At 45.8% G+C, this 26,346-nt stretch overlaps 1 protein-coding gene and 1 pseudogene across 2 annotated transcripts; both read left to right on the forward strand.

Annotated features, from left to right (window-relative positions):
- Positions 1 to 1,294: 1,294 nt before the first annotated feature.
- Positions 1,295 to 17,872, forward strand: Fcgr2b (Fc gamma receptor IIb). Of its 2 annotated transcripts, XM_050158090.1 has the most exons (8): positions 1,295 to 1,486; positions 6,758 to 6,778; positions 8,556 to 8,813; positions 10,071 to 10,325; positions 10,967 to 11,092; positions 13,219 to 13,359; positions 15,441 to 15,478; positions 15,576 to 17,872. In XM_050158090.1, exons 1-8 carry the CDS (start codon positions 1,384 to 1,386, stop codon positions 15,660 to 15,662), a joined length of 1,029 nt encoding a protein of 342 aa, XP_050014047.1. In that variant the 5' UTR covers positions 1,295 to 1,383; the 3' UTR covers positions 15,663 to 17,872. The 2 variants fall into 2 exon arrangements, with proteins under 2 accessions (XP_050014047.1, XP_050014046.1); XM_050158089.1 differs by lacking the exon at positions 13,219 to 13,359 and having other exon boundaries at positions 1,298 to 1,486.
- Positions 17,873 to 23,603: 5,731 nt separating this feature from the next.
- On the forward strand, positions 23,604 to 25,775 carry LOC126511182 (serine hydroxymethyltransferase, mitochondrial-like; annotated as a pseudogene).
- The last annotated feature ends 571 nt before the right edge of the window (positions 25,776 to 26,346 follow it).

Below are 26,346 nucleotides of genomic sequence, written 5' to 3' on the forward strand. Positions count from 1 at the left end.
TTGCTATGTTAACTACATTCTGGTCTTATGTTTTAGTTTCTAATGATATTTAAACTGATGTCATACCGTTGCTCTTTCCCACAGGTTAACAGTCAGATAAAAGCTGGCAGGGAGGTAAGATAGTAGTAAAGTCATATGGTAGATAGGGTGGAACTGTTGAAGGTTTCTGAAGACCTCAGAATGTAAGATGGTTTTATGTCATTTCCTTGAGTATTACAGCTTGCTTCCTGAAAGGGAATTTGGGAAAGAGGCCCCAGAAGAGGGCCCTAAAATTGATCCCAGAACATCTCATGATCTGAGGACAAGGAGGTAAGAAAAACAAAAACAGCATCCACTCATGATACCTTCATGTTCTTTTTATTTTCTAGTAACCTTGAATACAAGTGGTTCTTCAACAGTGACAGTTTTGCCCACCTTATTCAAAGCCTTGGGACCCTTTTCTTTCACAGCTGAGCAATATCACTGCTGCTTGCTGGGCAGCAGCAGGGTGTATTGCTAAACACCCCACAATGCCTCAGGAGAGTTATGTGACAACTAATGTGGGGTGACCCATCCCTAGCCCCCCACTTCCTACATCCCTGCAATCCTAGTATCCTGGAGGCTGAGGCAGCAGGAGCTTAAGCTTGAGGCTACCTTGGGCAGCACAGCCAGTTCCAGGCCATCCTGGGTTACATAACAACTTGCTTAATTTTTTTTTTTCTGCTGAAAGTATGGGTGCCGCAGAAGCTGAGAAACTTTGAGTGGGTAGAAATGACGATCTTCATTTTACAGCCCAGGAGCCAGGAGCTCTCAGGAGCTCCCTGATACTCAGACTCGGTCTCACAGCTTGGAAACCTATGATCTTTCACTAAAGCCACAGTGGTGAGACCAGTGATGGGGAAAATGGACCAGGGTTAAGAACCAGGGCACAAACTGGTGCTCACTGGTGGGGTGAGCAGAGGGAGATTGGGGGATGAATGCTCTCCTATTGCTCGTCTCATATCTGTTCTTGCTTTTCGTCTACAGAAGTTCCAGAAGATTCTTGTCTACCATACTTCGTCCCCTTTCTTGAGGAACAGAGAGACTGAGGCAAATGATGTCTGAGCTGAGTTTGGGTGGCCATCTCCCGTCTGAGTCCCAGGTCGGCTGTGGCTCCAGCAGAACAAGCAGGGAGCTGGGTCTCAGTTTCTCAATGTTTTGTGACTTGAGCCGAACCAAGTTCACTCCGTCAGTCCTGACTCTTCTAGTAAAGAAGAAAGGAAAGAGGGTGGAAGGGGAGGAGCCAATGATTAAACAGACCGTTTCTTTCTACTTCCTCATTTGGACTCCAGAATTTGTTCTCTGGCTACAGTCTGCCAGGGCTGGAGAGAAGCCTGTGCCTGCAGCTGACTCGCTCCAGGAACGATGCGAATCCCATCATTCTTACCTCTCCCCCCGGAGAGCAACTGGGCTGCCTGCATACTCTCCCAGACTTGGTGCCAAGTGCTACTGTGGGCAGCTGTGCTAAGTAAGTCAGAACCTCCAGAAGGGAAGCAGGGGCAAGGACACCTGGGCTGGGGTTGGACTTGTGCAGGGATGGACATAGCACAGGAAGCATGTCGGTAGGTAGCAGGCTAAGAACTAGGCTGTAACAGCCTGGCTGGGCTTTGAAAATCAAAGCTGGCAGGAGTTTTTGTTGTTGCTTGTTTTCCTGTCTTTTGGTACCCAGGTCCCTGTTGCACTAACCCTTTCTCATTAGAACCTACTGTCACTTGGTACTCTGGTCCCTGATGTACTACCACCCTCCCCACCAGCACCTTCTCTAAGGGAAATCTAGTGCCCTAGACTTGAGTGATAAATTTATCAATCAGCCAGTTTCCCATTGAATTTGTGATTCACGTAGGACCAAATCTAGGCAAGGTGTCTAGTGCTGCTCCCAACAAGAGTTGGGAGAGGGCACTAAGATGCATCTGAGGGGGTGACAATGGATGTTCTCTGTGCCTATGAAGCCACTCTATCCACCAGAAGGACCCCTCCCCCCTTTATATATAAGGGCAGGCACAAGAAGGTCCGGGCTGTCCTGGGATTTTAGGTTCAGATCATCACAAATCTGGGCAAGTTGGAGTTATGGGGCCAGAGAAATATCTCCTGCCTCCTTCACTGCATAGACCATGGGGCTTGGTCTTGGCTTCTGCATAGTAAGAAAGTCAGGGTTGGGGGTCTTAGACTGAGACAGAGGAAGATTCCTGGTCCTGGTCTCTCCTGTGGGCCAGAGGGCAGAAAGCAATGGGGGCTGGTTGAATAGAAGAGTCTGGGTGAAGTACAGTAACGGAGTCCTGTTGAGGGATCGTCTTCAAAGCTCAGTTCTGGGGTTTCTACCCACACCTCTGAGAGGAGAGCATACAGCCGCCCTACCCCCTGCCCCATGCTATGTTACATGCTATGACTCATAGTGAAATCTGGTCAGCCCTGAGGGACCTCAGCTGTCAGTGCTGGGTAGGACTTGGCTACCAGGGAGAGCGGTATGGAAGAGAGACTATTTGCCCACAAGTAGGTATATTAGAGTGACACCAGATAGCTGGGTTTTCACATGGGAAGGCTCAGTCCTAGAGATGCATATGCCTTTCTATTTGTGCTGCACAGCCATCAATCAACTGGTGAAGACTCCCAAGCTTGGCATGGTGAAGGCTCCCAAGAATGGCATTTTCTTCCATTTTCTTTCGCTGAATCTCTATTTTTTCCCATGGTTTTCTGGGAAAACACACTTAGGATTTCATCCCTTGATTTAATACTATAACACCCTTTGACTGTGTCTTGCTTGGTCCCGCCTTTGACCCTGTGTAGCTCTGGAATCTTCCAGGACAGCTATGGGAATGCTTGGTGCTTTCTAAGTGTCTTCAGGGCTGGCCCTTTGACTCCAGATAAAGCTCCAGTACCTGCTCGTCATGCTCCCCTTTCATCCACAAGGGATCTTCCTCCGCCAGCAGTGTGGACACTACGCTTGCCTTTTCCTACCTGTGCTTCAGTTGATTCTTCTAAGTTCTTTGTGCCAGAGACTAGATTTGGAGACGTGTCAGAGAACAGAACAGGCAGTTTTTCTGACCTAAAGTACAAGGTATTCGTCTTCCTTCTATTGACTGCATTGGACAAGAGCATAGTTCTCATGTATGTTGAATATAGAATGAACATATAAATGATGGTTTCTCCCTTCCACGTATCTGTTTTTTTCTCCTTTTCATGCACTGTGCCAGCCTCCTTGCTAATCTCACACACTCAGATTTTCAGTTATTACTTCTATGTCACTTATTTGTCCTTCCTTTGTAGACTTTAATTTACCTGCCTGTTGATGAGACATCTATAAGTAGATTTGTCAGCTTAGAAACAACACTATATTCAAAATCTAACAGCATCATCTCCTTACAAGTTTTCTTATCTTTCTAATATTTCTAATTGCATGAGAAATAGCACCTCTCCCCTGCTCATGCACATTTATCAACTTCATGCTTTAATTAAATGCTAATTTTTCTCAGTCTTGCCCCTTATGTTTTTCTCACATGTGGGGCTTCTTTACTCCCTATTGTCAATTGCAGATGAGGAAGCAAAGTCATGGGGGACTATTGATGCGTTTGATAGAGTCAAAAGGGTAAATAAGGGGATCCATTCATGGTATTTGGGAAGTAGAAGCAGGAAGGACTGGAGGTCAAGACCAACATGGGCTACCTGACAAGTGTGAAGCCAGCTTGGGCTCCAACAACAACAGCAACAAGAAGATAAAGGGATTTGCAATGGGGTGAGGTAATGATGTAACACGGACTCTAAGCTAGAGGTGTGTGGGGGGGGTGGACTTAGAGGTAGATAGTGGTGAGATAAAAGTTGTGGTCGGGCGACTATAGAGGCTGTACTTGGGCAAATGGGAGGAAAAAGAAGGAGGTTCATTGTTGTGACTGAAGCCTGGAACATTTGATTTTGTGGTTTTGAAGTTGGTGTGGCTGGGAGTGATAATCACAAGGCCTTCCTTGAGGTGTAACATGGGTCTGTGTGGCTAATCTATATGAGAGCAGGGTCACTGCAGATGAGAAAGACAAGGGATGAAGAAGCCATGAACATGCATTCTAGATCACCGTCTTCTTCTTGCTAATCTCTTGCACTTCCTCTGTCCCAATTAGTCTGACACAACACTTTCAGCCCCAATGTGAACTTCTTATTGTTTACTGAACTAAACATCAAACTTTGAAAGTTTGTTCATGATCATTTAAAAGGGTCTCAAATGGCGCCTTTGGCAACGCACAGATGCGGTATCTGCATTATCACCCAATCCTTACAACAGTTTATGGCATGGGCATTGCCATAAATTTATAAGTTTCCATTTATAAGCAAGTGGATCGAAGTAGAGAGAAGTAAAGTTACCTCTGCAAGGCCATTGTGCATTACTTTAACACTTTTTAATTACTTTTCTCATTACTTTGACAAAACACCAGGCAAAAGCAACTTAAGGAAGGGTTTATTTTGGCATAGAATTCAAGGACATTGTGGTGGGAAGGTGACAGGAGCCTGGGCTGGCCACCTCACACCCGCAGCCAGGAAGCAGTCAGGAGAAAGATGAGCGTTAGTACACAGCTGGCTTGCTCCTCTTGTTCATTCAGGCTGGGAACACAGTCTACTGGACCTACTAAACCACACCTACATTTAGGGTGGGTTTTAGCACTTATGTTAAACCTTTCCAGAAACACCCTTTTTGACACAATTAAAGATGTCTCCATGGTGATTCTAAATCTAGTCAAGTTGACCATGAAGACTAACCACCACCATGATAAAGTCATAGCATGATTCTCTGACTCGCTGCCACTCACTTCATTTGGCAACAACGGTTCTCCGGAATGTGACGTCTACCTCTATCTTCAGCTTTGACTCTCATTACTGAGGGTGTCCTAAACAGACCAAAGCAACAACCAGTCTGCAACTTCCTGAGCATGTTGACAAATATCTCAACATCTTTCTTAGGGAATATTCCCTTTCTGTCTGTCACAGTTACAGACTACTTGCAGCTTCTTGTCGAACACCACTCTCTCTCATTCCCACCTAGACAAAATCCAGCCAAAATCAAGGTCCTAGACTCTCTCCCTCCTCTGAAGCTCCATAACATTTGTCTATATTCTTCTAAAGGCATTGAGAGCATCTATTTCATAGGATGCGGTGGGTAGCACTAGGAAAGCAGAACTGGGTAGATAGATCTCTGTGGGTACAAGAATAGACTAGTCTACATAGCACGTTCTAGGTCAGTCAGGGTTACATAATGAGATTGTGTCAAAACCAAAAAGTCTTTTAAGTATTAGGTTGCACACATGCTTAGTCTTATCATCAGACTGTTGGCTGGCTTCAGTGGGGATCCGGGACTTATATCTTTTCCTTTAGGGGCACTCAGGATGAACGGCAGGGCAGGAGATAGTCAGTGCACTTTCCGGGATTACAAAAGGATGGATTGGTTGTGTGTACATACTGAGATGCGGTGGCACGGGGGTCAGAATCCCATTTTCTGGGCTGCCAGAGCATCACTCCCCTTGCAGCATCCCTTCCTCGGCACTCATTTTCACACTTTTATCCCTGAAAGGATTCAGACTTGGGAGGCTCGTGACGTTTTCAGCACAAGTGCAAGCGAAAGCTCCCACCATGGACGGATGCATAAATGTACCCATACACAGCACACACTTTGGGCTCTAGTTATCACAGGACCTGCTTGGCTATTATACCCAACAGCCGTGCATAGAGCTCCATCCTCCCATTCAGCATTCCCGTTCCATGCTCGGCTTCTACTTGGGAAGCCATTTCTGTCTCCATGGGTCATTCCATCTGCCCCCAAAGGAAGCTACAAATCTAGTGTTCTTTTCTTTTAGTTTAATTTTTGTGAATGAGTATTTTGCTACATGTATGTCTGTGCACCACACATGTGCTTGATGCCCAGGGAGACCAGAAGAGGATGCCAGAGCCCCTGGAACTGGAGTTGGATGGTTGTGAGCCACCATATGGGTGCTAGGAATCAAACCCAGGTCCTCTGGGAAGGCAGCCTGTATTCTTAAATGCTGAGCCATCTCTCTGGCCCCATGGTGTCCCTCTGTTGTTTCTTCCTCCTATCAAATTTGCCTTTCAGCAAAAACTGGAAGACCAAATGTTAAGCAATAGGGATGTGAGATAAAATACAGGAAAATCAAATCGTAGGATAGGGCACAGGTGTTAAAAATGACAACATAGAACAGACTCAGCTACTAGATCTTGTATTGCTTAGTGAAAGACCAGGCCGGAGAACACTTTTCTGGTATGGTCTCATTTGATGTTCATCTGTTCGCAAACATTACACACACACACACACACACACACACACACACACACACACTTACATATATGTTCATGGGGCATTCTAAGGACACAAGTGCTAAGGTGATAATGGTTTGTCATGCGTATTTTCTCTTTCCCCTAAGGATTATGGACTACCTGTGTGATCTGTAGACCCTCCCCACAAAAGAAAATCCCTGCTCTCAGGCTGGATCTTGGCAAAGTCTACTGAAATACAAATCACATGTAAATTTTGACAGTCAAAGTGTTCGGCCTAGTGAAAGCGTCACAGCACAGATGTTATTGGGGACAGAATTCAAATATTTCTGAAAGTGTATTTCATTTAGGCAATCCCAGGGGAAGGTATTGACGTGAAGGTTGGGCTATGGGGGTGAGGGGCCTCTGGGTCTGGGTAGGCATGTCTCAGTGTGGAAGTCCAGACCCTGGTTGATGTTTGCTTCCTTTCTTACAGATCTTGTTGCTGGGACACATGGTGAGTCCTCTTTTCATACCTTATCACTGTCCTATGTGTCACCTCCCTCTTCCCCCAAAGATCTGCCCGGAAGTGCTCAGAATGTGCCAGCAACCAAGCTCAGGACTGGGTCAGGACCAGGAAAAGGCTATTGTTCCCAGAAGACTTCCTGCCCTTCTCCTCCTCCCCTCTGTCAGGGGAGGCGAGTGGTCAGAAAGCATGGCTGGCTAGTATAGCAATTCTTCTGGTTCTGTTATAGTGAGAAGTGACCAATTATCTCAAACAATGAGAGGTCTGTCCTTGTCCTCAACTGCCTTCTACTCTCTAAGTCAAATCGAGAGTCTGAAAGGTTGATCTCAAAGAAGCAGAGAGTAAATGACCAGAGCCTGGGAAGGGTGGAGGAGAGGGTAAGGATGGAGACAAGATGGTTAATGGATACAGAGGTAGAGTTAGATATGAGGAGCAAGTTCTAATGTGCTATAAAGAAGGTTGTCTTAGTTAGGGTTCCCGTGGCTGTGAAGAGACACCATAACCACGGAAACTCTTATAAAGGAAAATATTTGATTGGAGCTGGCTTATAGTTCAGATTATCATCATGGTGGGAAACATGGTAGCAAGCAGGCAGACACAGTACCTGAGAGGTAGCAGAGAGTTCTACTTCTGAATTAGCAGGCAGCAGGAAGAGAGAAAGACAGCGGGGCCTGGCTTGAGCATCTGAAACCTCAAAGCCCACCCCCAGTGACACACTTCCTCTAATAAGGCCACACCTATTCCAACAAGGCCACACCTCCTAATAGTGCCATTCCTATGCATGAAGGCTATTTTCACTCAAAGCACCACGAAGAGTAATTATGGTTGACAATTAATTGTAAATTTCACAGTAGCTAGAATAGAGGATTTGAACATTCAACGTGTGAGGTGATAGCTATCCAAATAACTCTGCCCATTACACATTGTGTGCATGTACTGAAGCACCATACATTAATAAATAGTTATATGTATCAAAGACTTTTTAAAATCAAACAAAATCGCACACAAAAACAGTTGTGTATGGCAGTGCATGCCTTTAATCCTAGTGTTCTGGAGGTAGACATAGGTAGATCTCTGAGGACTAGACCATTCTAGTCTACAGAGCAAGTTCCAGGACAGCCAGGGCTACACAGAGAAACCCTGTTGCAAAAACAAAGCAAAACAAAACAAGAAAGAAAGAAAGGAAGAAAGAAAGGAAGGAAGGAAGGAAGGAAGGAAGGAAGGAAGGAAGGAAGGAAGGAAAAGAAAGCAAGCCGCCAACCCCCCCCCACCCCCGAATAAGATTCAAGCACATAGAAAACTACTATCTGTCTAGACTGTCCCATGTGTCTTATTATACAGGGAAGACCCTCTGGGGGAAGGGCAGCCCAGGACTTGGGTTGGAGAGTTCAGGGAGGGAGCCAGATATGGCAGCCTTATCCCATCCTATATTAGGTAGGGATTGAGGGATACCAGGAAACCCTGGCAGGCAGGTATGCTTTAATGTGTTAAATAGGCACCCACATTGTCTGGTTTGAAAGTTAAGAAGGCCCTCTCCAGCCTTCTCCCTTGCTCCACCCTGCTGAGAGTCAATTACATTCCTTATGAGTTCTCTGGGCTTGTGGGACGGAATGAGTAGATGAATTTCGAGGAAGAAGTTTTCTGTACCGGATTCCACCCTTGGTGCACTCCGTAGGAATACGGGTGCCTTTTCACCGGAGACTCGGAGCCCGCTTAGGCTCTTGGGGCTCCCTTGCCTCATGTTGCCTTCTCTCTCCCCGAAATTCAGCGGATCTCCCGAAGGCCGTGGTGAAACTTGAGCCCCCATGGATCCAGGTGCTCAAGGAAGACAGTGTGACATTGACGTGCGAAGGGACCCACAACCCTGGGAACTATTCGACCCAGTGGCTCCACAATGGGAGCTCTCTCCGGAGCCAGGTCCGGCCCAACTACACGTTTAAAGCCACAGTCAATGACAGTGGAGAATACCGGTGCAGACTGGAGGAGAACATCCTCAGCGACCCCGTACAACTGCAAGTGATTGCCGGTTAGTAGACGGGCCCAGGAAGGAGCTGGGATACCAGGAAGTTGGGGGTGGGATGGAGTGGCGCAGGAAAAGGGGTGGCCTGGTTTCTGGGAAGCATCACTAAGAGTTGCTTGGGGGACTTTTGTCTACTGTTTCCCTGTTAACCCTCCCTTGTGCTTGGTCCGCCGCAGGCACGTGGAGGGCTTGCGACTTCCTGAGAAATTCCTCAGCATGTGTGAAGAGCTGGTTTTTTTTTTTTTTTTTTTTTTTTGTGGTAGTCCTGATTCAGCAACAGAGGTTCATGGACAAAGACAGACAGCTGAATAAGACAGAAAAAGGAAGTCCCTATTTCATAGAAACCCTGCTGTTACACGACACTCAGAAAAATGCCATTAGCCCACAAGTGAACCCAGGCTGTGGAAAGAGTCGTCTATACAAATACGGTTATTTATTTAACTTTGAGTTCAGCTTTCTCCTCTGCTTAGCCGAGAAGGCTAATGTCTCCTCCCTGAGGTTCTGGAGAGCGTGGGTATTTTCCTGATCTCTTTCCTTCACAGTCCTGGGTGTCCTTGTCTTTCTTTTTCTTCCACCAGCTTGCGGACACATGAGGTGAAAAGCCGTGTCTCGTCCTTTTCCATGTTTGCAGTATCCAGAACAGGGCAGGGCTTATCAATTCTTTTCTGGGCAGATCAACGATTTTATAAGACTCAGATTTTCTCCACTGAAAGGCCACCGCGAGACTGCATTGTCGACTACTGTCGCTAGCTATCACTCTTAGTGCCTTCCTCTCACCAGTATGTGCTCAGCAAGCTGACGACTTTCCTCTGGCCATGCTGAACCGTAGGTCCACACCTGTTTCTATTTGCTTCAGAAGTTTCCAAAGGGAAGGCTCTGTCGTATTCTTTTCACACCCATGAGGCTGGATTCCTTCCCCTTTCCTGTATCTCCATCTCTTGTATTCTCCCTGACAGGACAGGGCCATAGCTGCCTTCTCTCAAAAAAGGAAGGAGACTATTGTACACCAAGAACTAGTGTAGCTGCAAAATCTGACAATGCCCATTTCACAGATGAGGAAATTGAGGCCCAGAAGAATTCACTGACTTGCCCAAGACTAATGAGCTTGTGAATGAGCGAAGCTAGTATCAGAGATCAAGATTGTCTGATGTCAAAGTAAAGCTCTCTCGCCCTTAGCAGATCATATCCTGCCAGGAAGGGTAACCTGTGTCTCAGGACTGAGCCCAGGCCCTCTGAGTCCGATGGTCTTTCTGTGTCGCTCAGACTGGCTGCTGCTCCAGACCCCTCAACTCGTGTTTGAGGAAGGGGAAACCATCATCTTGAGGTGCCATAGCTGGAGGAGCAAACCCCTGAACAAGATCACATTATACCAGAATGGAAAACCTATAAAATATCGTCAGTCCAACGGTAACTTCTCCATCTCCAAAGCAAATCACAGCCACAGCGGTGATTACCACTGCACAGGATACCTAGGAAGGGGACAACACAAGTCGAGGTCTGTGACCATCACTGTCCAAGGTACGGGGCCTCTGTCAGGATGTTGGAAAGGGAGAGGAGGAGACGACAGACAAAGGCTAAAGTCCCACATGGAGCTTTAGGAATGTCACAGCAGCAAAACTGGGCTGGGAGGCAAAGAGGAGAGCAGTGAAGGCCCTGCCAGGTGAGGGCAAGTGGGCCCAGCCCAGAGCTCCTCTCTTGCGGGTGGCGGGTGGCAGGACTGCGGGGCAGCAGAGAAACAGAGCCCTGTCATGGGTGCATGGGTTCTCTGCGTCCCTAGACATCCCTAAGAGCTGAAGTGTAACTTCTTGCATCTCATTTAATAGTCATTCATTCTCGAAGGCCCGACATGTTCTAGACAGTGGTGGTGCCGCCAACTGTGGGAGGCTTCAGATCCCCCCTCCCCACTGCGTCTGGGCTGTCCCCTCTGCTCCTACATCTTCGCCGGTGTGCCCTCATTAGTTTGGTAGAAGCACTCGGTTATTGGGGCGGCACAACTCTGTGCACAGAAACCTATGCAGATGAGGTTTCAGGGTGATGTGTTACACCTCTGAGGTGACCCGGACACAGCAACTCTAGGTGACAGACGTTGGGCATAGCGTTGGAGGAAGGGCGAATACACAGAGAGAACTTACTACCTTCACCCCCTCTGTCTTTTCCAGAGCCCAGATCCAGCAGCAGCTCTGTACCGGTCTTGACAATTGTAGCCGCTGTCACTGGGATTGCTGTAGCAACTCTTGTTATTATCCTGGTATCCTTGATCTACATCAAGCAAAAACAGGCTCCAGGTGAGTGGCTTTCTCTGAACCCTCTTATCAGTTCCTACTTAGCTGGGGCTAGCTAGGGCTTAGAGACTTATTTGCTTTTGATATAGTGCCGTCATGTTCATTCGTCTACTTAGAAATTCATTTGTTAAACCAGACTTGAACAAGCTTGGTGATTTACCACCACCTTGTGCTGGACAATGGAGGTGTTCAGTTCCCTTTCTGCCCTCCGCTAGTTCTCAGCATCGTGAAGCAGACAGAGGTGCAAGGGGATGCATACAAGAGGGGGTTAGAGCGATGAGATGATAGCGCTGTGATGAGGCGCTGGAGGTCGCAGCACATTCCGTGACCCCAGGATGGTAAGATAGAAGGGAGGAGAGGCTGAAGCCACACCTAGTGAGATGGCTCGGTCAGTACAGGTGCTTGCAATACAAGCCCTGTGATCTTAGTTCAGTCAGTCTATGGTACCCAAGTTAAGGTGGGAAGAGAGAAACTGATCCCAAAAAGGTGTCCTCTGACCATCATGGATGTGCTAGAGTGTATACCACATACAACAAGAAATAAAGATTTTTTTTTTAAAGTCTCTGGAGCCAGCCTGGGCTGAAGGATGAGTCTGAAGCCAGCCTGTGCTACACAGCAAGATCCTGTGTAAACTTTTACAAAGGGAAGATTTCATAACCCCATGTGTTTATCAGCTTTCTGTCACTGTGACAATGTCCTGCAGATAATCCACCCATGAAGAGAAATAGTTCCTGGGCACAATGGTAAATACATGTCAGCATTCAGGAGGCCAAGGAGGATGGCAAGTTCAAAATCCTATCTCAAAATATTTAAGCAAGTCAGTCAATAAACAAAAAGGTTTATTTTTAACACACTTTTGTAGGGACTCAGTGCATATTGGCCTGATTGCTTTGGACCTATGACAAGCTAGATTGTCATAGAGGAAGTGCACAGTGGGGCAAAGCTGCTCGCCTTATGGCCAGTAAGCAAAGTGACCAAGGAAGAGATGGGAGATGCCACAGTCTTCAAGAGCATGTCCCTGATGACCTAAAGACTTCCCACTCTATACATGATTTCAAGGCTTCCGCTTCCTCCCAGTTATTCCACCTGGTGACCAAGCATTTAACACATGAGATTTTAATGTGTTTAAGACACATTAAACACAGTTTAACGAACTGTGGCAGGCCGCCTGGCTGGGGCAGTTGGAGAAGGCTTCCTTGAGGAGCCCGGATAGTGTGGCGATTGAAATACACACAGTGGGACCAGATTGCTGTGGTTCAAATCTCAGCTCACAGCTCAGCAAATATTCAACGTTGAGTACATTACTCAACCTCTATGCTCAGTTTACTAGTCTGAAAAATGAAGACCACTGTGGGACCCACCTTACAGGAGTGTTATGACAGTGAGTGAATCTGAACCCTTTGTACCGGTGCCTAACAGACAGTAAAGAGCACGTAAAAGTGTGAGCTGTTAGCCACAGTGGAGAAGGGTGAAGTCTGGGGGTAGCCTTTAGCTAGGCGAAGTGGAAGAACATTCTAGGACCTGTAGAGATGGGGAATGTTGTGGATAGGTCAATGGAAGTCACTGAGAAGGAGAAAATGCTACCACTAACTAATATCTAATACCTTGTAACATGCTTTGCAGTTGCAATTCATAGGAATTCAGTTCCAGGTGATAAGTAAATATTGAGAGATGCAGAGAGAAAGATTACACTTTTTATTCTAGGAAAGGTCTCACTTTGTAGTCTTAGCTGCTCTGGAACTCACTGTGTAGACCAGGCTTGCCTCAAACTCACAGAGATCCTCTTTTCTCTGTCTCCCAAATGCTGGAATTAAAGGCATACGTCCAGCCAAAAGATTGTACTTTAAAAACCAGGGCTACTATACCCAACCACAAGATTAAGCTTCTAAAATGGCCAGGCACACCTGAGAAAGATGCAGTGGAGTGGTTTTTGTGACATCCCTTGGTGTTCTCTTGGGTTAGTCACCATAAACTGGAGAGGCTCCTGGGCAGGGGAACTGGGAAGCCGAGAGGAGCGTGGACGACCACCAGAGGGAAAGGTCTATGTTGCTTTTAACTCAGTTCTGACCCTGCTCCTTGATCCAGGACTCATCCCATAATGTTACTAACTTCCTACATGCCCCTCCTAGCTCTCCCAGGAAACCCTGATCACAGGGAAATGGGAGATACCCTTCCCAAGGAACTAGGTGAGTACAGCATGCCCTGTGAGGGTTCAGTGCCGGGCAGCCCAGGGCCTCCATGTGGACTGGAGCCAGCAAGCAACAGCTATTGTGAGTTTCAGTGGGAGTCCAGGAGAGGGAGGAGCAGGGGGAGCACAGCTGGGACTCAAATCCCTTGGTCAGCTCTGAGTCTAGCTCTTGGCCCTAGGGAGGCTCTCACTAGAGATGAGAAAAGGAACTTTGGTTCGGGGGAGAGAAAGACGGTGGATTGTGACTAAACTTCTGACCAACAAGGAGTCTGGAGACATTTCCAGAGCAGGACTTCAGAGGCATTTGGATCTTTCCAGGGAGATGTGGCAGACCTGGTAAAGGATAGGCTTAACGGTTGTATGATGGCGGCCAATGAGATTAAGAAGGGAGACCCCTTAGAGGAAAGGAAGAGGTCTGAGGTAACCCTGGAGAATTTTCCAGTGTGTTTCCCTGTGGAGGAGTAAGGGGAGGCTTGGTACGGCTCAACTTTTAGTAGCATATTGAGAGGAGATTTGAGTTGAGGAAATTCTGGGGGATTAGCAGTACCCATAGGTTACGCTCCGTGGGCACACCTTGACTCTGATGCCCGCTCATTATGGTTTATTAAGCACTGGCCTGAGCCGGGCGATGGTGGCGCACGCCTTTAATCCCAGCACTCGGGAGGCAGAGGCAGGCGGATCTCTGTGAGTTTGAGACCAGCCTGGTCTACAGAGCTAGTTCCAGGACAGGCTCCAAAGCCACAGAGAAACCCTGTCCCGAATAAATAAATAAATAAATAAATAAATAAATAAATAAATAAATAAATAAACACTGGCCTGACCCTTTCACCATCATACAACTGAATCTGAAGTAGATCGCTCCCCATGAAGAAGCGGCTGGGTGGGTGAGCGGTTTAGATGACCCCGGAACCGTCATAGGTCTGAGAAGAGAAAGCCATTGTGACCCTTCAGCCCCTGAACAGGGGGAAGCATGAAGAAGGAGCGGGAGTATTTCAGGCGATTTTTGACGGTAGTGAAAGACAAAGCACACAGGCAAGTGAAGTTTTCTCTAGGGGCTTCCATGACAGCAGCAATAGGCAGGAGAAAGACTTTCTTGGAGAGTCCACTTCAGGGGACTGGCGCATGACTCAGAGCAGAGCCAACGGATATGAGAGCTTGAGCAAAAGAGCCTTCCTTAGCTTCGCTTTGGCAGGGTCTGTGTCCTTCAGCCCCGTGTGCGGATCCGCATCTAGGATCAAACTAGGTCTAAAAAAAAAAAAAAAAAAGCTAAGCGTGACTGGGTTTACCCCCTCCTGGCTTTGTCTACTCTGCTGTAAACACATTTCCTACTGCGTTTATGCAGCCTGGTACTGGAGCTGGTGGTTTCCCCTAAAGGCATCGTTAGCTGCTGCCGTTGCTAAGAAGTGTATTAAAAGGGGGAATTCTGAACGTGTTGTGGGGGCAGAATTTGGAGCATGGCAAACAGGGCTCTTTGTGTGCAGGGGCTGGGGGAAGAGACTGGAGGCATTGTCTCTGCCTTTTCCCCCACTTCCCAAAATGGTGATTCACGGACACTGGCGCTGCATTTCATACTGGCAAAGGGAACTTAGGGCAAAAGCATAAGAGAATGTGGTGTTTGGGATATTTTTCAGAGAAATATTGCCTTTTTCTATCTTTCTCTTTCCCATCTTCCCTCTCTCCCTGCTTCCCTTTCTCTCTTCTTTCTTTTATTTCTCCTCCTCTATTTTTTTTTCATTCTTTTTAATGTTAGAGTACTTGTTCTTCAACACTTCCACAAGAATGAACTACATTTGTCCGGTAGAGAAAAAGCCATTCCTTTCTAATCTGGACTCGATTTCACTCAGATCTGAATATTTCCCACTCTCCAACCTCCCAAAGCTCCAAAGCTTCTGGTTTGCAGCTGGGAACGTCCAGCAATTGTCTGAAAAGAATGTGGCGCTTGTTTGTTTCCCTTTGCCAGCATGGCCAACGGGGAAGGCTGGACTCCAAGATGGTCCAGGGATATACTGCCACACTGCATAGTCTGAAGGCCTGGGTTGGCGTTGGCAAGCCTTGTCTTGGCTCTGCTTTGAGCTTTGGTTTTGCAGCCTCAATAGCAGCGTATCAGCCCCCCCCCCCCCCTTTCCAGCAGTGCTCCGGCTGATCACTTGTTTTTGCCCACAGACAATATGCCTGATCTCGGAGAAGTCGCCAAAACTGAGGTGAGTGAGCCCGGGCGTGTCCTTTCCCCTCTCCCAGCTCCTCTGCTTTCCCCAAGACCCCTCTGCAGCTCTCAGGACTCATTTCTGCTTTCTCTAGGTTGAGAATACGATCACCTATTCACTTCTCAAGCATCCTGAAGTTCCGGATGAAGATGCAGAACCTGATTACCAGAAACACATTTAATATCCCTTGTCTTGACTTGGGATTGGAAAAAGCAAACCTTCCGGAAAGGCCAGGATCTAGTATCTCCTGGTCAAGAGGATACTGGAGATATTAAGGAGGCTATGTGCAGTCACCTGTGTGAGTCCTGAAACCAACAGACACTATGGTACTGGTCCCCAGTGGTTGATTGTACTAATAACTTCTATGAATTACTGCTTCCCAACTCAAGACTCTTCTGCCATAGATTCACATGGTCAATAAAATTAGTCAAATTACTGTCATTAACAGACTGCTACAACATGGGAACTGCTTATACTACAGGCTACACGAGAACACTTACATTAGGATACATGATCTCAGCAATGATATAACTGGGTTGTACCAACATATCAAAAGTCATGCTTCAGAATGGTGGGATTATAAGGGATTTTAATCTTCTTCCTTATTTTTCTATAAAGATCACATGTACTTTTATACTAAAATACTGTAAAAATAACATCCTATTTACTTTTTCAAGGTTGAGGTGATTGGAGTGTAGACTGAGATCTCTGGGGTTTGTTGGTCTTCTGTGAGAATAATCGTGGGGAGAGGGGTTAGCTTCTCCTGGGGATCTGTAAAGCATCTCAGCATAAGGGCACCCATGACAAACCAAAGTAATGATTATACCCAAGTCTAGTTTGGTGCGCCAATGAGTTTATTGGGCTTACCTATGGGAACATTGGTGAGGAGTTCCTTAGAGGGGTGTGGGTGGTTCCTTGCAGGGGTGTGGGTGACCTTAAAACAGCGGTCTTAGCACAGATGACAACTTCTTCCCAGTTGCACAGATGGTGCCCTGCCCCCTTCAGTTAGTTGATCTTCCTCAAACTGTCATCCTCCTGCTGTCTTCAGAGCTCCACAAAGACAAGCAGGCGTTCACCACCCACCACCCACGCGCCTGGCCTGGTAGCAATGGATGGGAGGGAACAGGAGCAGAGGCTCAGCGTTTCTCTCTTCCGGTGACTGTGATGAGCAGAGTAATCACTCTGTTATGTAACACAAGTCCTCCGGAAGTTAAACCTCAAATGAATGCCAGTGGGCACTGGAGGATGATCTTGAACTCCTGATCCTCCTGCTTCTACCTCCTAACTGCTGGGATTATAGGCATGTGCCACCACCCAGAGCTGGTATATGTATTTTAAAAATTGGATCATGTTGTATGTTTTTGTATGTTCACAAGATCATGCAGGTAGAAATTTAAGCATGCTGTAACCACGTAAGTTCAGAGCACAGAGGTAGAAAAGAAAAAAGCAGAAGTTCTCTGTTGTCCTCATTCCCCTTAAATTTGTTCTTGTTCTATCTCTCTTCAATCACGAGTAACCACTGTTACAGGTTTTATGCACATCTTAATTTTTTGTATGTATATTTAACATATTAGAGTTTTAGAAAGCCTATGTATGGGACCGCACTTTACACATGATTATGTTGTTGAATTATTTTGTTTAACAAGAAGAATGGCTGGGGCTTGCTTGGATGTCAGCCTGGCTCTAGGCTCACTGAAAGACCCTGTCTCACAGGACTAAGCAGAGAGAGAAAGAGAGAGAATAGAATGTCTGATGGTTTCCTTGGACCTCTGCACACCACCCATAGTCACACTCCCATGTGTGTGCATCCAACAGACACACATAATAATAATAACAACCCTCTCTTGGACAGTGGTGAACATCTTTAATCCCAGCACTCTGGAGGCAAAGACAGGTAGATCTCTGTGAGTTTGACACCAGCCTGGTTCATAGACTTCCAGGACAGCCAGGGCTACACAGAGAAACTGAAACTCTCTCCATAATTTCTGCTTTGAAATCCCTGATAACAAAGACACCTTACGTGGATCTCAGTGGTTCAGTCCAAACTCATGAAACAAATAAGGTCATTTGACACCAGGGAGAATGCACCGAGAAGCTCTTGTATTCCTAATTTGCACCATTAAGTAAAGCCTTGCATGCCCCATGAATCTAGTGAGTTCTTTTTCACATCCTCTTTAGCAAGGCCTCTCCTAACCACTGCTATTACTTTGTTTTTACTTTCTCCGTGGTACAGTGGGGGTAACTAGGTATCTTCTTGTTTATATATTCTCATGTACACTAAAATGTAAGCTTAATACAGTCCTGTTTTCATTATTCACTAGTGCGCTCCAGAGACTAAGACAATGAAACAGATGGTTGAATCAATTCATTAATAAATCTTTCTTCTCATAATTTCTGGGTTATTTGATATTCTTACATGCTGGTTAATTGCTCTACCATTGAGCTACCGCCCCAGGAGTTATTTGATGTTCTTTAATACTGTATAATACTTAATAATTCCCCTTGGAATCATGTATTGGAAACATACCCACCAATGCAACAAGGTTGGGAGGTGGTATCTGATCGAAGGTGATTACCCCGTGTGGAGTCCTTATAAAGAGGTGAATCTGGTGCCGTTTCGGCTCTGTCCTTCTTCCCTTCCTTCCCCACTCTCCCCCTCCTTAGACCATAGAATGACACAGCAAGAATTCTGGTCCCCCAGGTTTGAACTTCTCAGCCTCCAGAACCACATGCTAATAAGGAATTACCCAAGTCTGTGGGATTTTGTCATAGCAACTCAGAGAAGGCTTTCTGAATCTCAAGAGTTTAATAAAAGTCTACTTGTTACCTTTCCTTGAAACCTTACTAAATTAAAAAAATTCTTAAATATTTTAGAAAGGATCTGAATTTAAATATGCTTGGAAATCATTTTTTGAATTTGGCATAAGGTAAGGATCCAACCTAATTTTCACCCGTGTTGAGGTCCGTTATGGCCATGTCATTCCTTGAAAAAAATGACTGGATATGCTACAGTTCATTATCAGCTCCCACACACAGGCCTACAGCAGTCCCTCTCTGTTGCCTTATTCCTTTTGCTTGTTTTTTTTTCTGCCTCAATAACACACACTCATTTATTTTAGCTTTATAGCATATTTTCATATGTAGAAAGTCCAGTTTTCTCTTATTTTTTTGTTTCGAGATTTTCTTGCCCATTATTGTGCTGTCTCTCTTCCAGGTAGACTTTAAAATTCCTCATACTGCAGGGTGCTCGGAGAATTACAGTGTCCGTGCATTTTGTAAGAATTACACTGTTCCTATGCTTGGGTAAGGTTTGACATCTGTGTTACACCCCAAATGGCGGCTTCTGGTTTGTTTAGAATGTAGACTTCTCTAATAACATATGGCCTTTTTTTGGACTAAAGTTTAGACAACCTTTCCCCTCTATATCACTGTTACTCTCTAGAATTTTCTAGACTTTTTAAAGTCAATTTTGAAAATGTGTGTTTTTCCCCAGAAAATCATACATTTTATTAATTGGTATGCAGCAAAATGCTTCTCTTTCTTCTCTCTCTCTCTCTCTCTCTCTCTCTCTCTCTCTCTCTCTCTCTCTCTCTCTCTCTCTCTCTCTCTCTCTGTCTCTCCCTCTCTCTCTCTCTCTCTCTCTCTCTCTCTCTCTGTCTCTCTCTCTCTCTCTCTCTCTGTCTTTCCCTCTCTCTCTGTCTCTCTCTCTCTCTCTCTTCTCTTGCTTTCTTTGTCAGGGTCTCAAGGAACCCCCACTGACCCCCTCCCCCACTCTTAGCTTTGAGCTCTTTTATCAGGGTGACTTTAGTTGAGAATAACAGGAACTCATGGTTCAAACTGGCTTGAACAATAAGGAAATCTATTATTTCCCATAACAAAAAGTTTGGAGACAGAATGTCTCCTTGCATCAGGATTCTGAGTCCTTTTTTTCTGCAATTCTCTGGGTAATGCTCTTGGACTGGCAGGAATACACAGTCATTCTAAATGTCATATCCTGGTATCTAGAAGAAGAAAGAGACTAATTACATTTTTGATGTGTCCCTTGAGAACAAGGAAAATATTCTCAGAAGTCCTTGGTAATGCTTCTGTCATAGTGTATTGATTAGAACAGACCATGCTGAAAGCATAGATTACAGAGAAGACTAAGATGACCGTAGCATACCTCGCTACTGCTTTCAAACCAGAATGATTATTGAGACTGAAACCCTTGACCTCTCTGTCTTTGTCCATCCTAGAAGCCTCATTAATGGTTTGCCTGCCTGTTTGTCTTATAATAGCTTTAACCTATTAATCAAGTATTTTGCCTTTTGTTTGCTTTCAAACATGCTATTTTCTACTTTATTTAGATTCATATATTACTTATTTTTGGATTTTTTGTTTTCAAACAAATAATAAAAGATGGTAACCTTTCCTCTACTGCTGTTTTGGTCATAAGCTTTTTACTTTGCTGGGTTCAGGGTCGCACAACAATGGGGGGGCCAGACTACCAAAATCTATTAAACCAGAAGCAAGCTTTATTTTAGAAAACGAGGGGAAAAATCACCATGGGACACGCAAAGCTTATCAGCCATAGCTGTGACCAGAGATCAGGCTTCTGTAGCTGTGGCCTGGGTGGCTGGTTTTGGGCCTCCTTTTATAGTAAAATCAAGCATCAGGTGTGGGTCAAAGAGCTTTTACAACCTTCAGGTCAGGCTTAAAGTCATATTACATTTTAAGTTTTACAACTTTGGGTTATAGAACGTTAGGATGTTAACTCAGGATGTTTTCGAAAGCCTGTGGCTGACACAGTTGCTTTTCACTGTCCCTGACAGAATGCAGCGCAGAGAGTAGAGTCACATAGGGAGACAGTTAAAAATTAAGAGAATACAAGCAGAGGGTCCCATAGAGGCAACAGTTAGAAGCTACTCTTTGTCCACAGTACCTGCCTAGCTGAGAAGCTGGGAGGCAGGAGACCATTGTTAAAAGTTTACCTCTGTCCACATGGCTGTCAGGATGTCTGTTCTCAAGGCAGAAAGTGTTTGTTAAAGGTTAGCTTTATTTATTTTTTCCCCAAAATGTGTTTGGGCTTACAACTTTATATTTCCATGTTTCTAGACCTGACCCTTTATTTCTATATTCTATTCCTGAACTCTTCAACTTCAATATGCTTGTCTGTCAATGTTCTTTCGAAACGGTTTGTAATTTTAGCTTCATTTTCTTTTTTGAGATTTATTTTTATTAATTTGAGTGTGGAATTGTTGTCAGCTTGACACAAGCCAGGGTCATCTGGGAAGAGGGAACAGAGAAAATGCTTCCACCAGATTGCTTGTTGGCATTTTCTTGATTAGTGTTGATATGGGAAGGCCCAGCACACTGTGGGCAGTGCCCCCCCCCCCCCCCGCCTTCTGCTCCCTAGGCAGGTGGTGCTGGGCTGTACATAGAAGCAGGCTGAGCAAGGCATAGGGAACAAGCAGGAAATAGCATTCCTCCATGGCCTCTGCTTCAGTTCCTGCCTCGAGTTCCTCTTCATGCGGGACTGTCAACTGTAATAAATTCTTTTCTTCTTAAGTTGCTTTTAGTCATGGTGTTTACTCATGCCTATAGAAAGAAAACCAAGACTGTGAGTGTGTGTGTGTGTGTGTGTGTGTGTTTGAAGCTGGAGTTACAGGAGGTGCTAAGTTGCCATGAACTCAGGTCCTCTGAAAGAGCATCATGTGTTTATAGAAGTTTAATCATCTCTCCAGCCCCTTTACTTCTTTCTTAGCCAAAAGTGGAATTTGAAGTGTCTGTTGTGTTTATGTTGAGCACTATCTTTCTTATTGTCTATTTTTATCACACAACAGCCAGCAAACATGGCCTGTCTGATTTTTCTGAATGAATTGCCGTAAGTGCCTGTGTGAAGCAATGCTCTTATTTGGAAAAGAAGTCACATTTTGCAACGCTTCCACTTAATTTGAGTTGCATCATGGGGCAGGCATATCACAAGACAACTCTGCCTTCCCTCTTTCCCCACATCCCCTAAGTCCTGCGCCCCATATGGAACCATCTTCAACTCTTTTAACCGTGTCTTGTGAGAATTTACTTCCATATTTCCAGACAATATACTGGGTTCCTGCTCCTTGTTTGGGCTTTCAATATCAATCTCATCCACGATTTCCTGACGTAGAACTCAGGGACTGCTCTTGTCCCACTGTGCTTCCTTCTTCCCACTTTCCCATCAAATACTCTCGTATAACCTTGTCGCAATTTGATTGTCACCATTTATCCGGGAGACGTTTGTCTGATTACACTTCCTTTCTTGAACAATCTTCTTCCCTTGCAGAGATAACAAGGCTTCATTTTTGTCATTTTCTTAGTTGAATGTGTGTCTATTGTTAGCTTTTCCTAATACTGAAAAAGAAACCCTGAAAAGCGACTTAACATTGTTTTCCATACAGTAAAATGCACGGAGCCCTTGATCACTTTTTTCCTTCAACACAATGTCCCTCCTCAACACTAATTTGGATGGCTCATCTCTAGGGCTCTTGCTCAGCTGTGCTCCTGGGATGGCTTATACTGGCCTTCTGCACCTAATCCCTTTTATTCCAAATCTTGTTTCCTATTTTGGCTTATAGTCTTGTTTGGCTAAAGTGTGTTTTCCAGGGGCATCGTAGGGAAGGGTGTATGGGGAGTCTAACAGATACCATTGATGCCTGCTTCCCAGTTGTGCAGCATACCCGAGTTCATCTGCACCTGCTGGCTGGCTCACATTTTACTAAGAATTAAACTATGGCAGGGAACATTGGCCACCTATAAACAGTCGCTCTGAAGTTAAAGTCCTATACAGGCTTTGCAGCTCCCTCCTCTCCGCAGCTGCCTTCCAGGAGACGAGGTTTCATATTGTAGCCAGGCTACACTAGAACTCACTGTGTAAACCAGGCGGTCCTCAAAGGCATAATAATCATCCTGCTTTAGCCTCTCAAGTCTGGTGAGTGCCACCACGTCTGGTTGCTTTGGAGTTTTGTTGTTGTATTTCCTTTGTTTGTTTTCTATCTCCTATATTTGAATACTTAGTCTTGAATGATATTCCTATTCTTATTTCTAATTTTTTTAAAGAGCCAGGGTTTTGCTATTTTGCCCAGAACAGTATAGTAGCTACAGTAGAGTGGGTATGGTCCCATGACCAGTGCTCTGTATAGACAGACACTGAAGCCTCTGACAAGGGTCTCAGGGGGTCCTCCTGTCACTACCTTCCAGGTATCGGGAACTATGTATATGCATTAACAAACCTGTATATTTTAGGCAAGGACTCACTCTGTAGCCCAGGCTGGCCTTGAACATTTGGATAATCCTCCTGCTTTAACTTCCTGAGTGCTGGGATTATAGGCAAAGACCATTATGCCCAGTATATATAATTTTGATATTTATTTCTCCTATCATCTTTGTGTGTAAATGGTGGTTTATTTATTCTAGTCCTTTTGCCTTTCCATATACATTTTAGGATAATATTGTATACACTTAAAAAAAATCTTGCTAGGAGGCTGGAGAGATGGCTCAGTGGTTAAGAGCACTGGCTGCTCTTCCAGAGGTCCTGAGTTCGATTCCCAGCAACCACATGGTGGCTGACAACCATCTGTAATGAGATCTGGCGCCCTCCTCTGGCGTGCAGGCATACATGGAGGCAGAATGTTGTATACTTAATAAATAAATAAAATCTTTACAAAAATCTTGCTAGTATTCTGACAGGAACTGTGTTAAAGATGTTTATTAGTTTCAGCAGAAATGACTTCGTGTGTGTGTGTGTGTGTGTGTGTGTGTGTGTGCACATGTGCCATGTGGATGTTAGAGAATATCCTCAGGTATTGGTCCTCATCTTGCACCTGGTTTGAGACAAGGTCTCGTGTTGTTTATTGCTGTGTACTTCCAACTAGCAGGCCACCAACCTTTCAGCAATTCCTACCTCTGGTAGGGGTGCCCTGGGATTAGAGATGTTTGTGCTATGGTGACTGTCCTGTATGTAGGTTCTGGGGATCTGAACTCTAGACTCTTGCAGCAAGTGATTTACCCACTTAGCCATCACCCCAGCCCCAGAAATGATTTGTAGCTGCTTAAGAAGGAAAATCCATAATTCATTGCATTTCTCATCAAGTCCAATTGGGCAAGCATGCATCCTGACGTACCTCCAGCTTACATCCAATCAGGGGTAAGTGTATATCCTGACGTACCTCCAGCTTACATCCAATCAAGGCAAGCACACATACTGATGTTTTTCCTGCCTGTGAACCTCTTGCCCATGTGTGACCAGTCAAGCACATCCAGCGCAGATGGGTCAAACAAACTTGTTTAGAGGAGTGGAAAACACGTGGCTTGTTAGCACGCATAAACAACAGCTTCCAGCCTTTCAGGAACTGACCGTCTCTGGGCAAGGGGCTTTCAGATCAGAGGCGTTTTTTTGTTTCATGGCTCTCTAAGGCATAGTAATTGAAACCGAAAATGTAACTTTGGCTCTCACATGTGAGCCACCATACCCGGCCCCTGCTTGTATTCCACATCTTCTAGTCTATTTCATTTCTGCTCGACATTTTGTTTCAACAGTTATCTCGATTAATACGTTAACTGAGCCAATCAGTAGTGACTGAGAATTAACGGCTAGATTCTATGCTGACAAACTTAAAAGCAAAGCTACAAAGAACGGAAAGACAAACGTTCGTGTCGAGCCCCAGCCAGAGCCTGCCTGTCTCTGTGACGCACCAGGCAGAATAACCAGTCAAGGAGCTGCTTTGCTGAACAGATCTGCAGTCATCGGTCATCCTGAAGAGACTGTGGCAGTTCATGCTGATTGTCAGCCGGGTGGGAGCCATCTAGGAGACAAGCCTCTGCGCACGCTCAAGAAGGACTGTCTAGTTAGTTTAAATGAGACAGGAAGATCCACCTGAGGTGGACAGCATCATCATGGTCTGAGGTCCAGAACTGTAACAAAATAGGGAAAGCTAGTTGATCAAGGGCTGTCATCTTTCTCTGCTTCCCGACTGTAGATGCAACGGGAACCGTTGTCTCAAGCTCCTGTTCCCCACTACTTTCCTGCTCTGATGGACTAGAAACTCTGGTTCCTCAAACTCTGATTCCTAATAAACCTTTTATCTAACCCACAGGACAAGCAACTGATCTAGAAACTAAGACAAAACAACACATATTTGGAGGGGCTGGAGAGCAGGCAGTCCCTACAGGGAAGGACGGCTTCCCCAGACTGAGGCACGTCTCTCTACCTGCCCAGGTTTGCGATGAGGTCAAGGCACACCTGCTGGCAGACAGGGCCCTCACATCAGTGGCCTCGTGGCTGCCAAGGTCATCCCTTCACCTTTCAAGTATGTGGATATCATCACCATCACCACTCACAAGACTCTTCGAGGGGCCAGGTCACGGCTCATCTTTTACCAGAAGGGAGTGCGGACTGTAGACCCCAAGACTGGCCGAGAGATCCCTTACACTTTTGAGGACCAAATCAACTTTGCTGTGTTCCCATCCTTATGGGGGGGGGGCACAATCATGCCATTGCTGCAGTGGCTGTGGCCCTCAAGCAGGCCCACACCCCCATGTTCCGGGAGTACTCCTTATAGGTGCTGAGGAACACTCAGGCCATGGCTGATGGTGTCTGGTGGCACTGACACCCATCTGGTGCTGGTGGACCTGCGACCCAAGGGCCTGGATGGAGCTCCAGCTGAGCGAATGTTGGAACTTGTGTCCATCACTGCCAACAAGAACATCTGTCCTGGAGACGGGAGTGCCATTCCCCCCGGGGGGCCTGAGGCTCAGCGCCCCAGCATTGACTTCTCGGCAGATCTTAGGGTTGTTGATTTCATGGATGAAGGAGTCGACATTGGCTTGGAGGTGAAGCACAAGACTGCCAAACTCCAGGATTTCAAATCCTTCCTGCTCATAGACCCAGAGACAAGTCAGCGTTTGGCCAGTCTCAGGCAACAGGTGGAACGGTTTGCCAGGGCCTTCCCAATGCCTGGATTTGATTAATGTTGAGGACCTGGGCATCAAGGCCCACACAACCTTTCTTTCTGCCTACCTGGACCACAAAAGAGACATCACTGATCTTTCTGGGTTTCGGTAGAGGGAGGAAGGCCTTCTATTTAGGGCAAGAGCCGGGCATAAGCCCCTTCCTGAAATTTGTAGCTGAGATTTCTGTTTTGTAGCCATTTCTAGAAGAAGCCCCCAACACACACCCAGATTGTTTTTGAGACAGGGTCTCACTTAGCTGAGGCTGGCCTTGAACTGACCTTCCTACCTCCACTTCCCAAGTGCTGGGGTTGTAGGTATACACCATCACACCCAACTTCCCCCTCAGGAGTCTGCCCCAGCCCTCTGCCATAGCTCAGTGTTAGACTCTTGCTCTTTCTTGGGGAGGGAGAGCTGCATGCTGAGCCAGAGGAAGGGGTGGGCAAACACCCTCTTTCCTGTTTTTATCTAATAAAATGCTAACCTGCCAAAAAAAAAAAAAAGACACCTATTTAAAATTTGTCTGTAACCAAAAAACTTAAATTTTCCTTCCTTCCTTCCTTCCTTCCTTCCTTCCTTCCTTCCTTCCTTCCTTCCTTCCTTCCTTCCTTCTTTCCTTCCTTCTTTCCTTCTGGAAGGACTCATAGAAACCCTCCTTCTGGGTACTGGGACTAAAGGTGTGTGCACCACTCCCTTCAAGACCTCTCCTTTCCAATCTGAAGAGTCTAGAACACAATTTGCTACTAGTTTTGTTTGTTTGTTTTGTTTCCTCTGTCCCCAAACTGTGTCTCTTTCCAACAGCGTCCAAACTGTGACGCTGTTTAGGAAGAGCAAGCACTGAGCAGTGAGGGACACTTTCATTCTTGGTCAAGAATAGGAGAAGTGAACAGGGCCTGGCAAAC

Source organism: Alexandromys fortis, unplaced genomic scaffold (assembly GCF_014885135.2).
Source record: "Alexandromys fortis isolate MF-2015 unplaced genomic scaffold, M_Fortis_MF-2015_v1.1 scaffold_106, whole genome shotgun sequence".
NCBI lineage: Eukaryota > Metazoa > Chordata > Mammalia > Rodentia > Cricetidae > Alexandromys > Alexandromys fortis.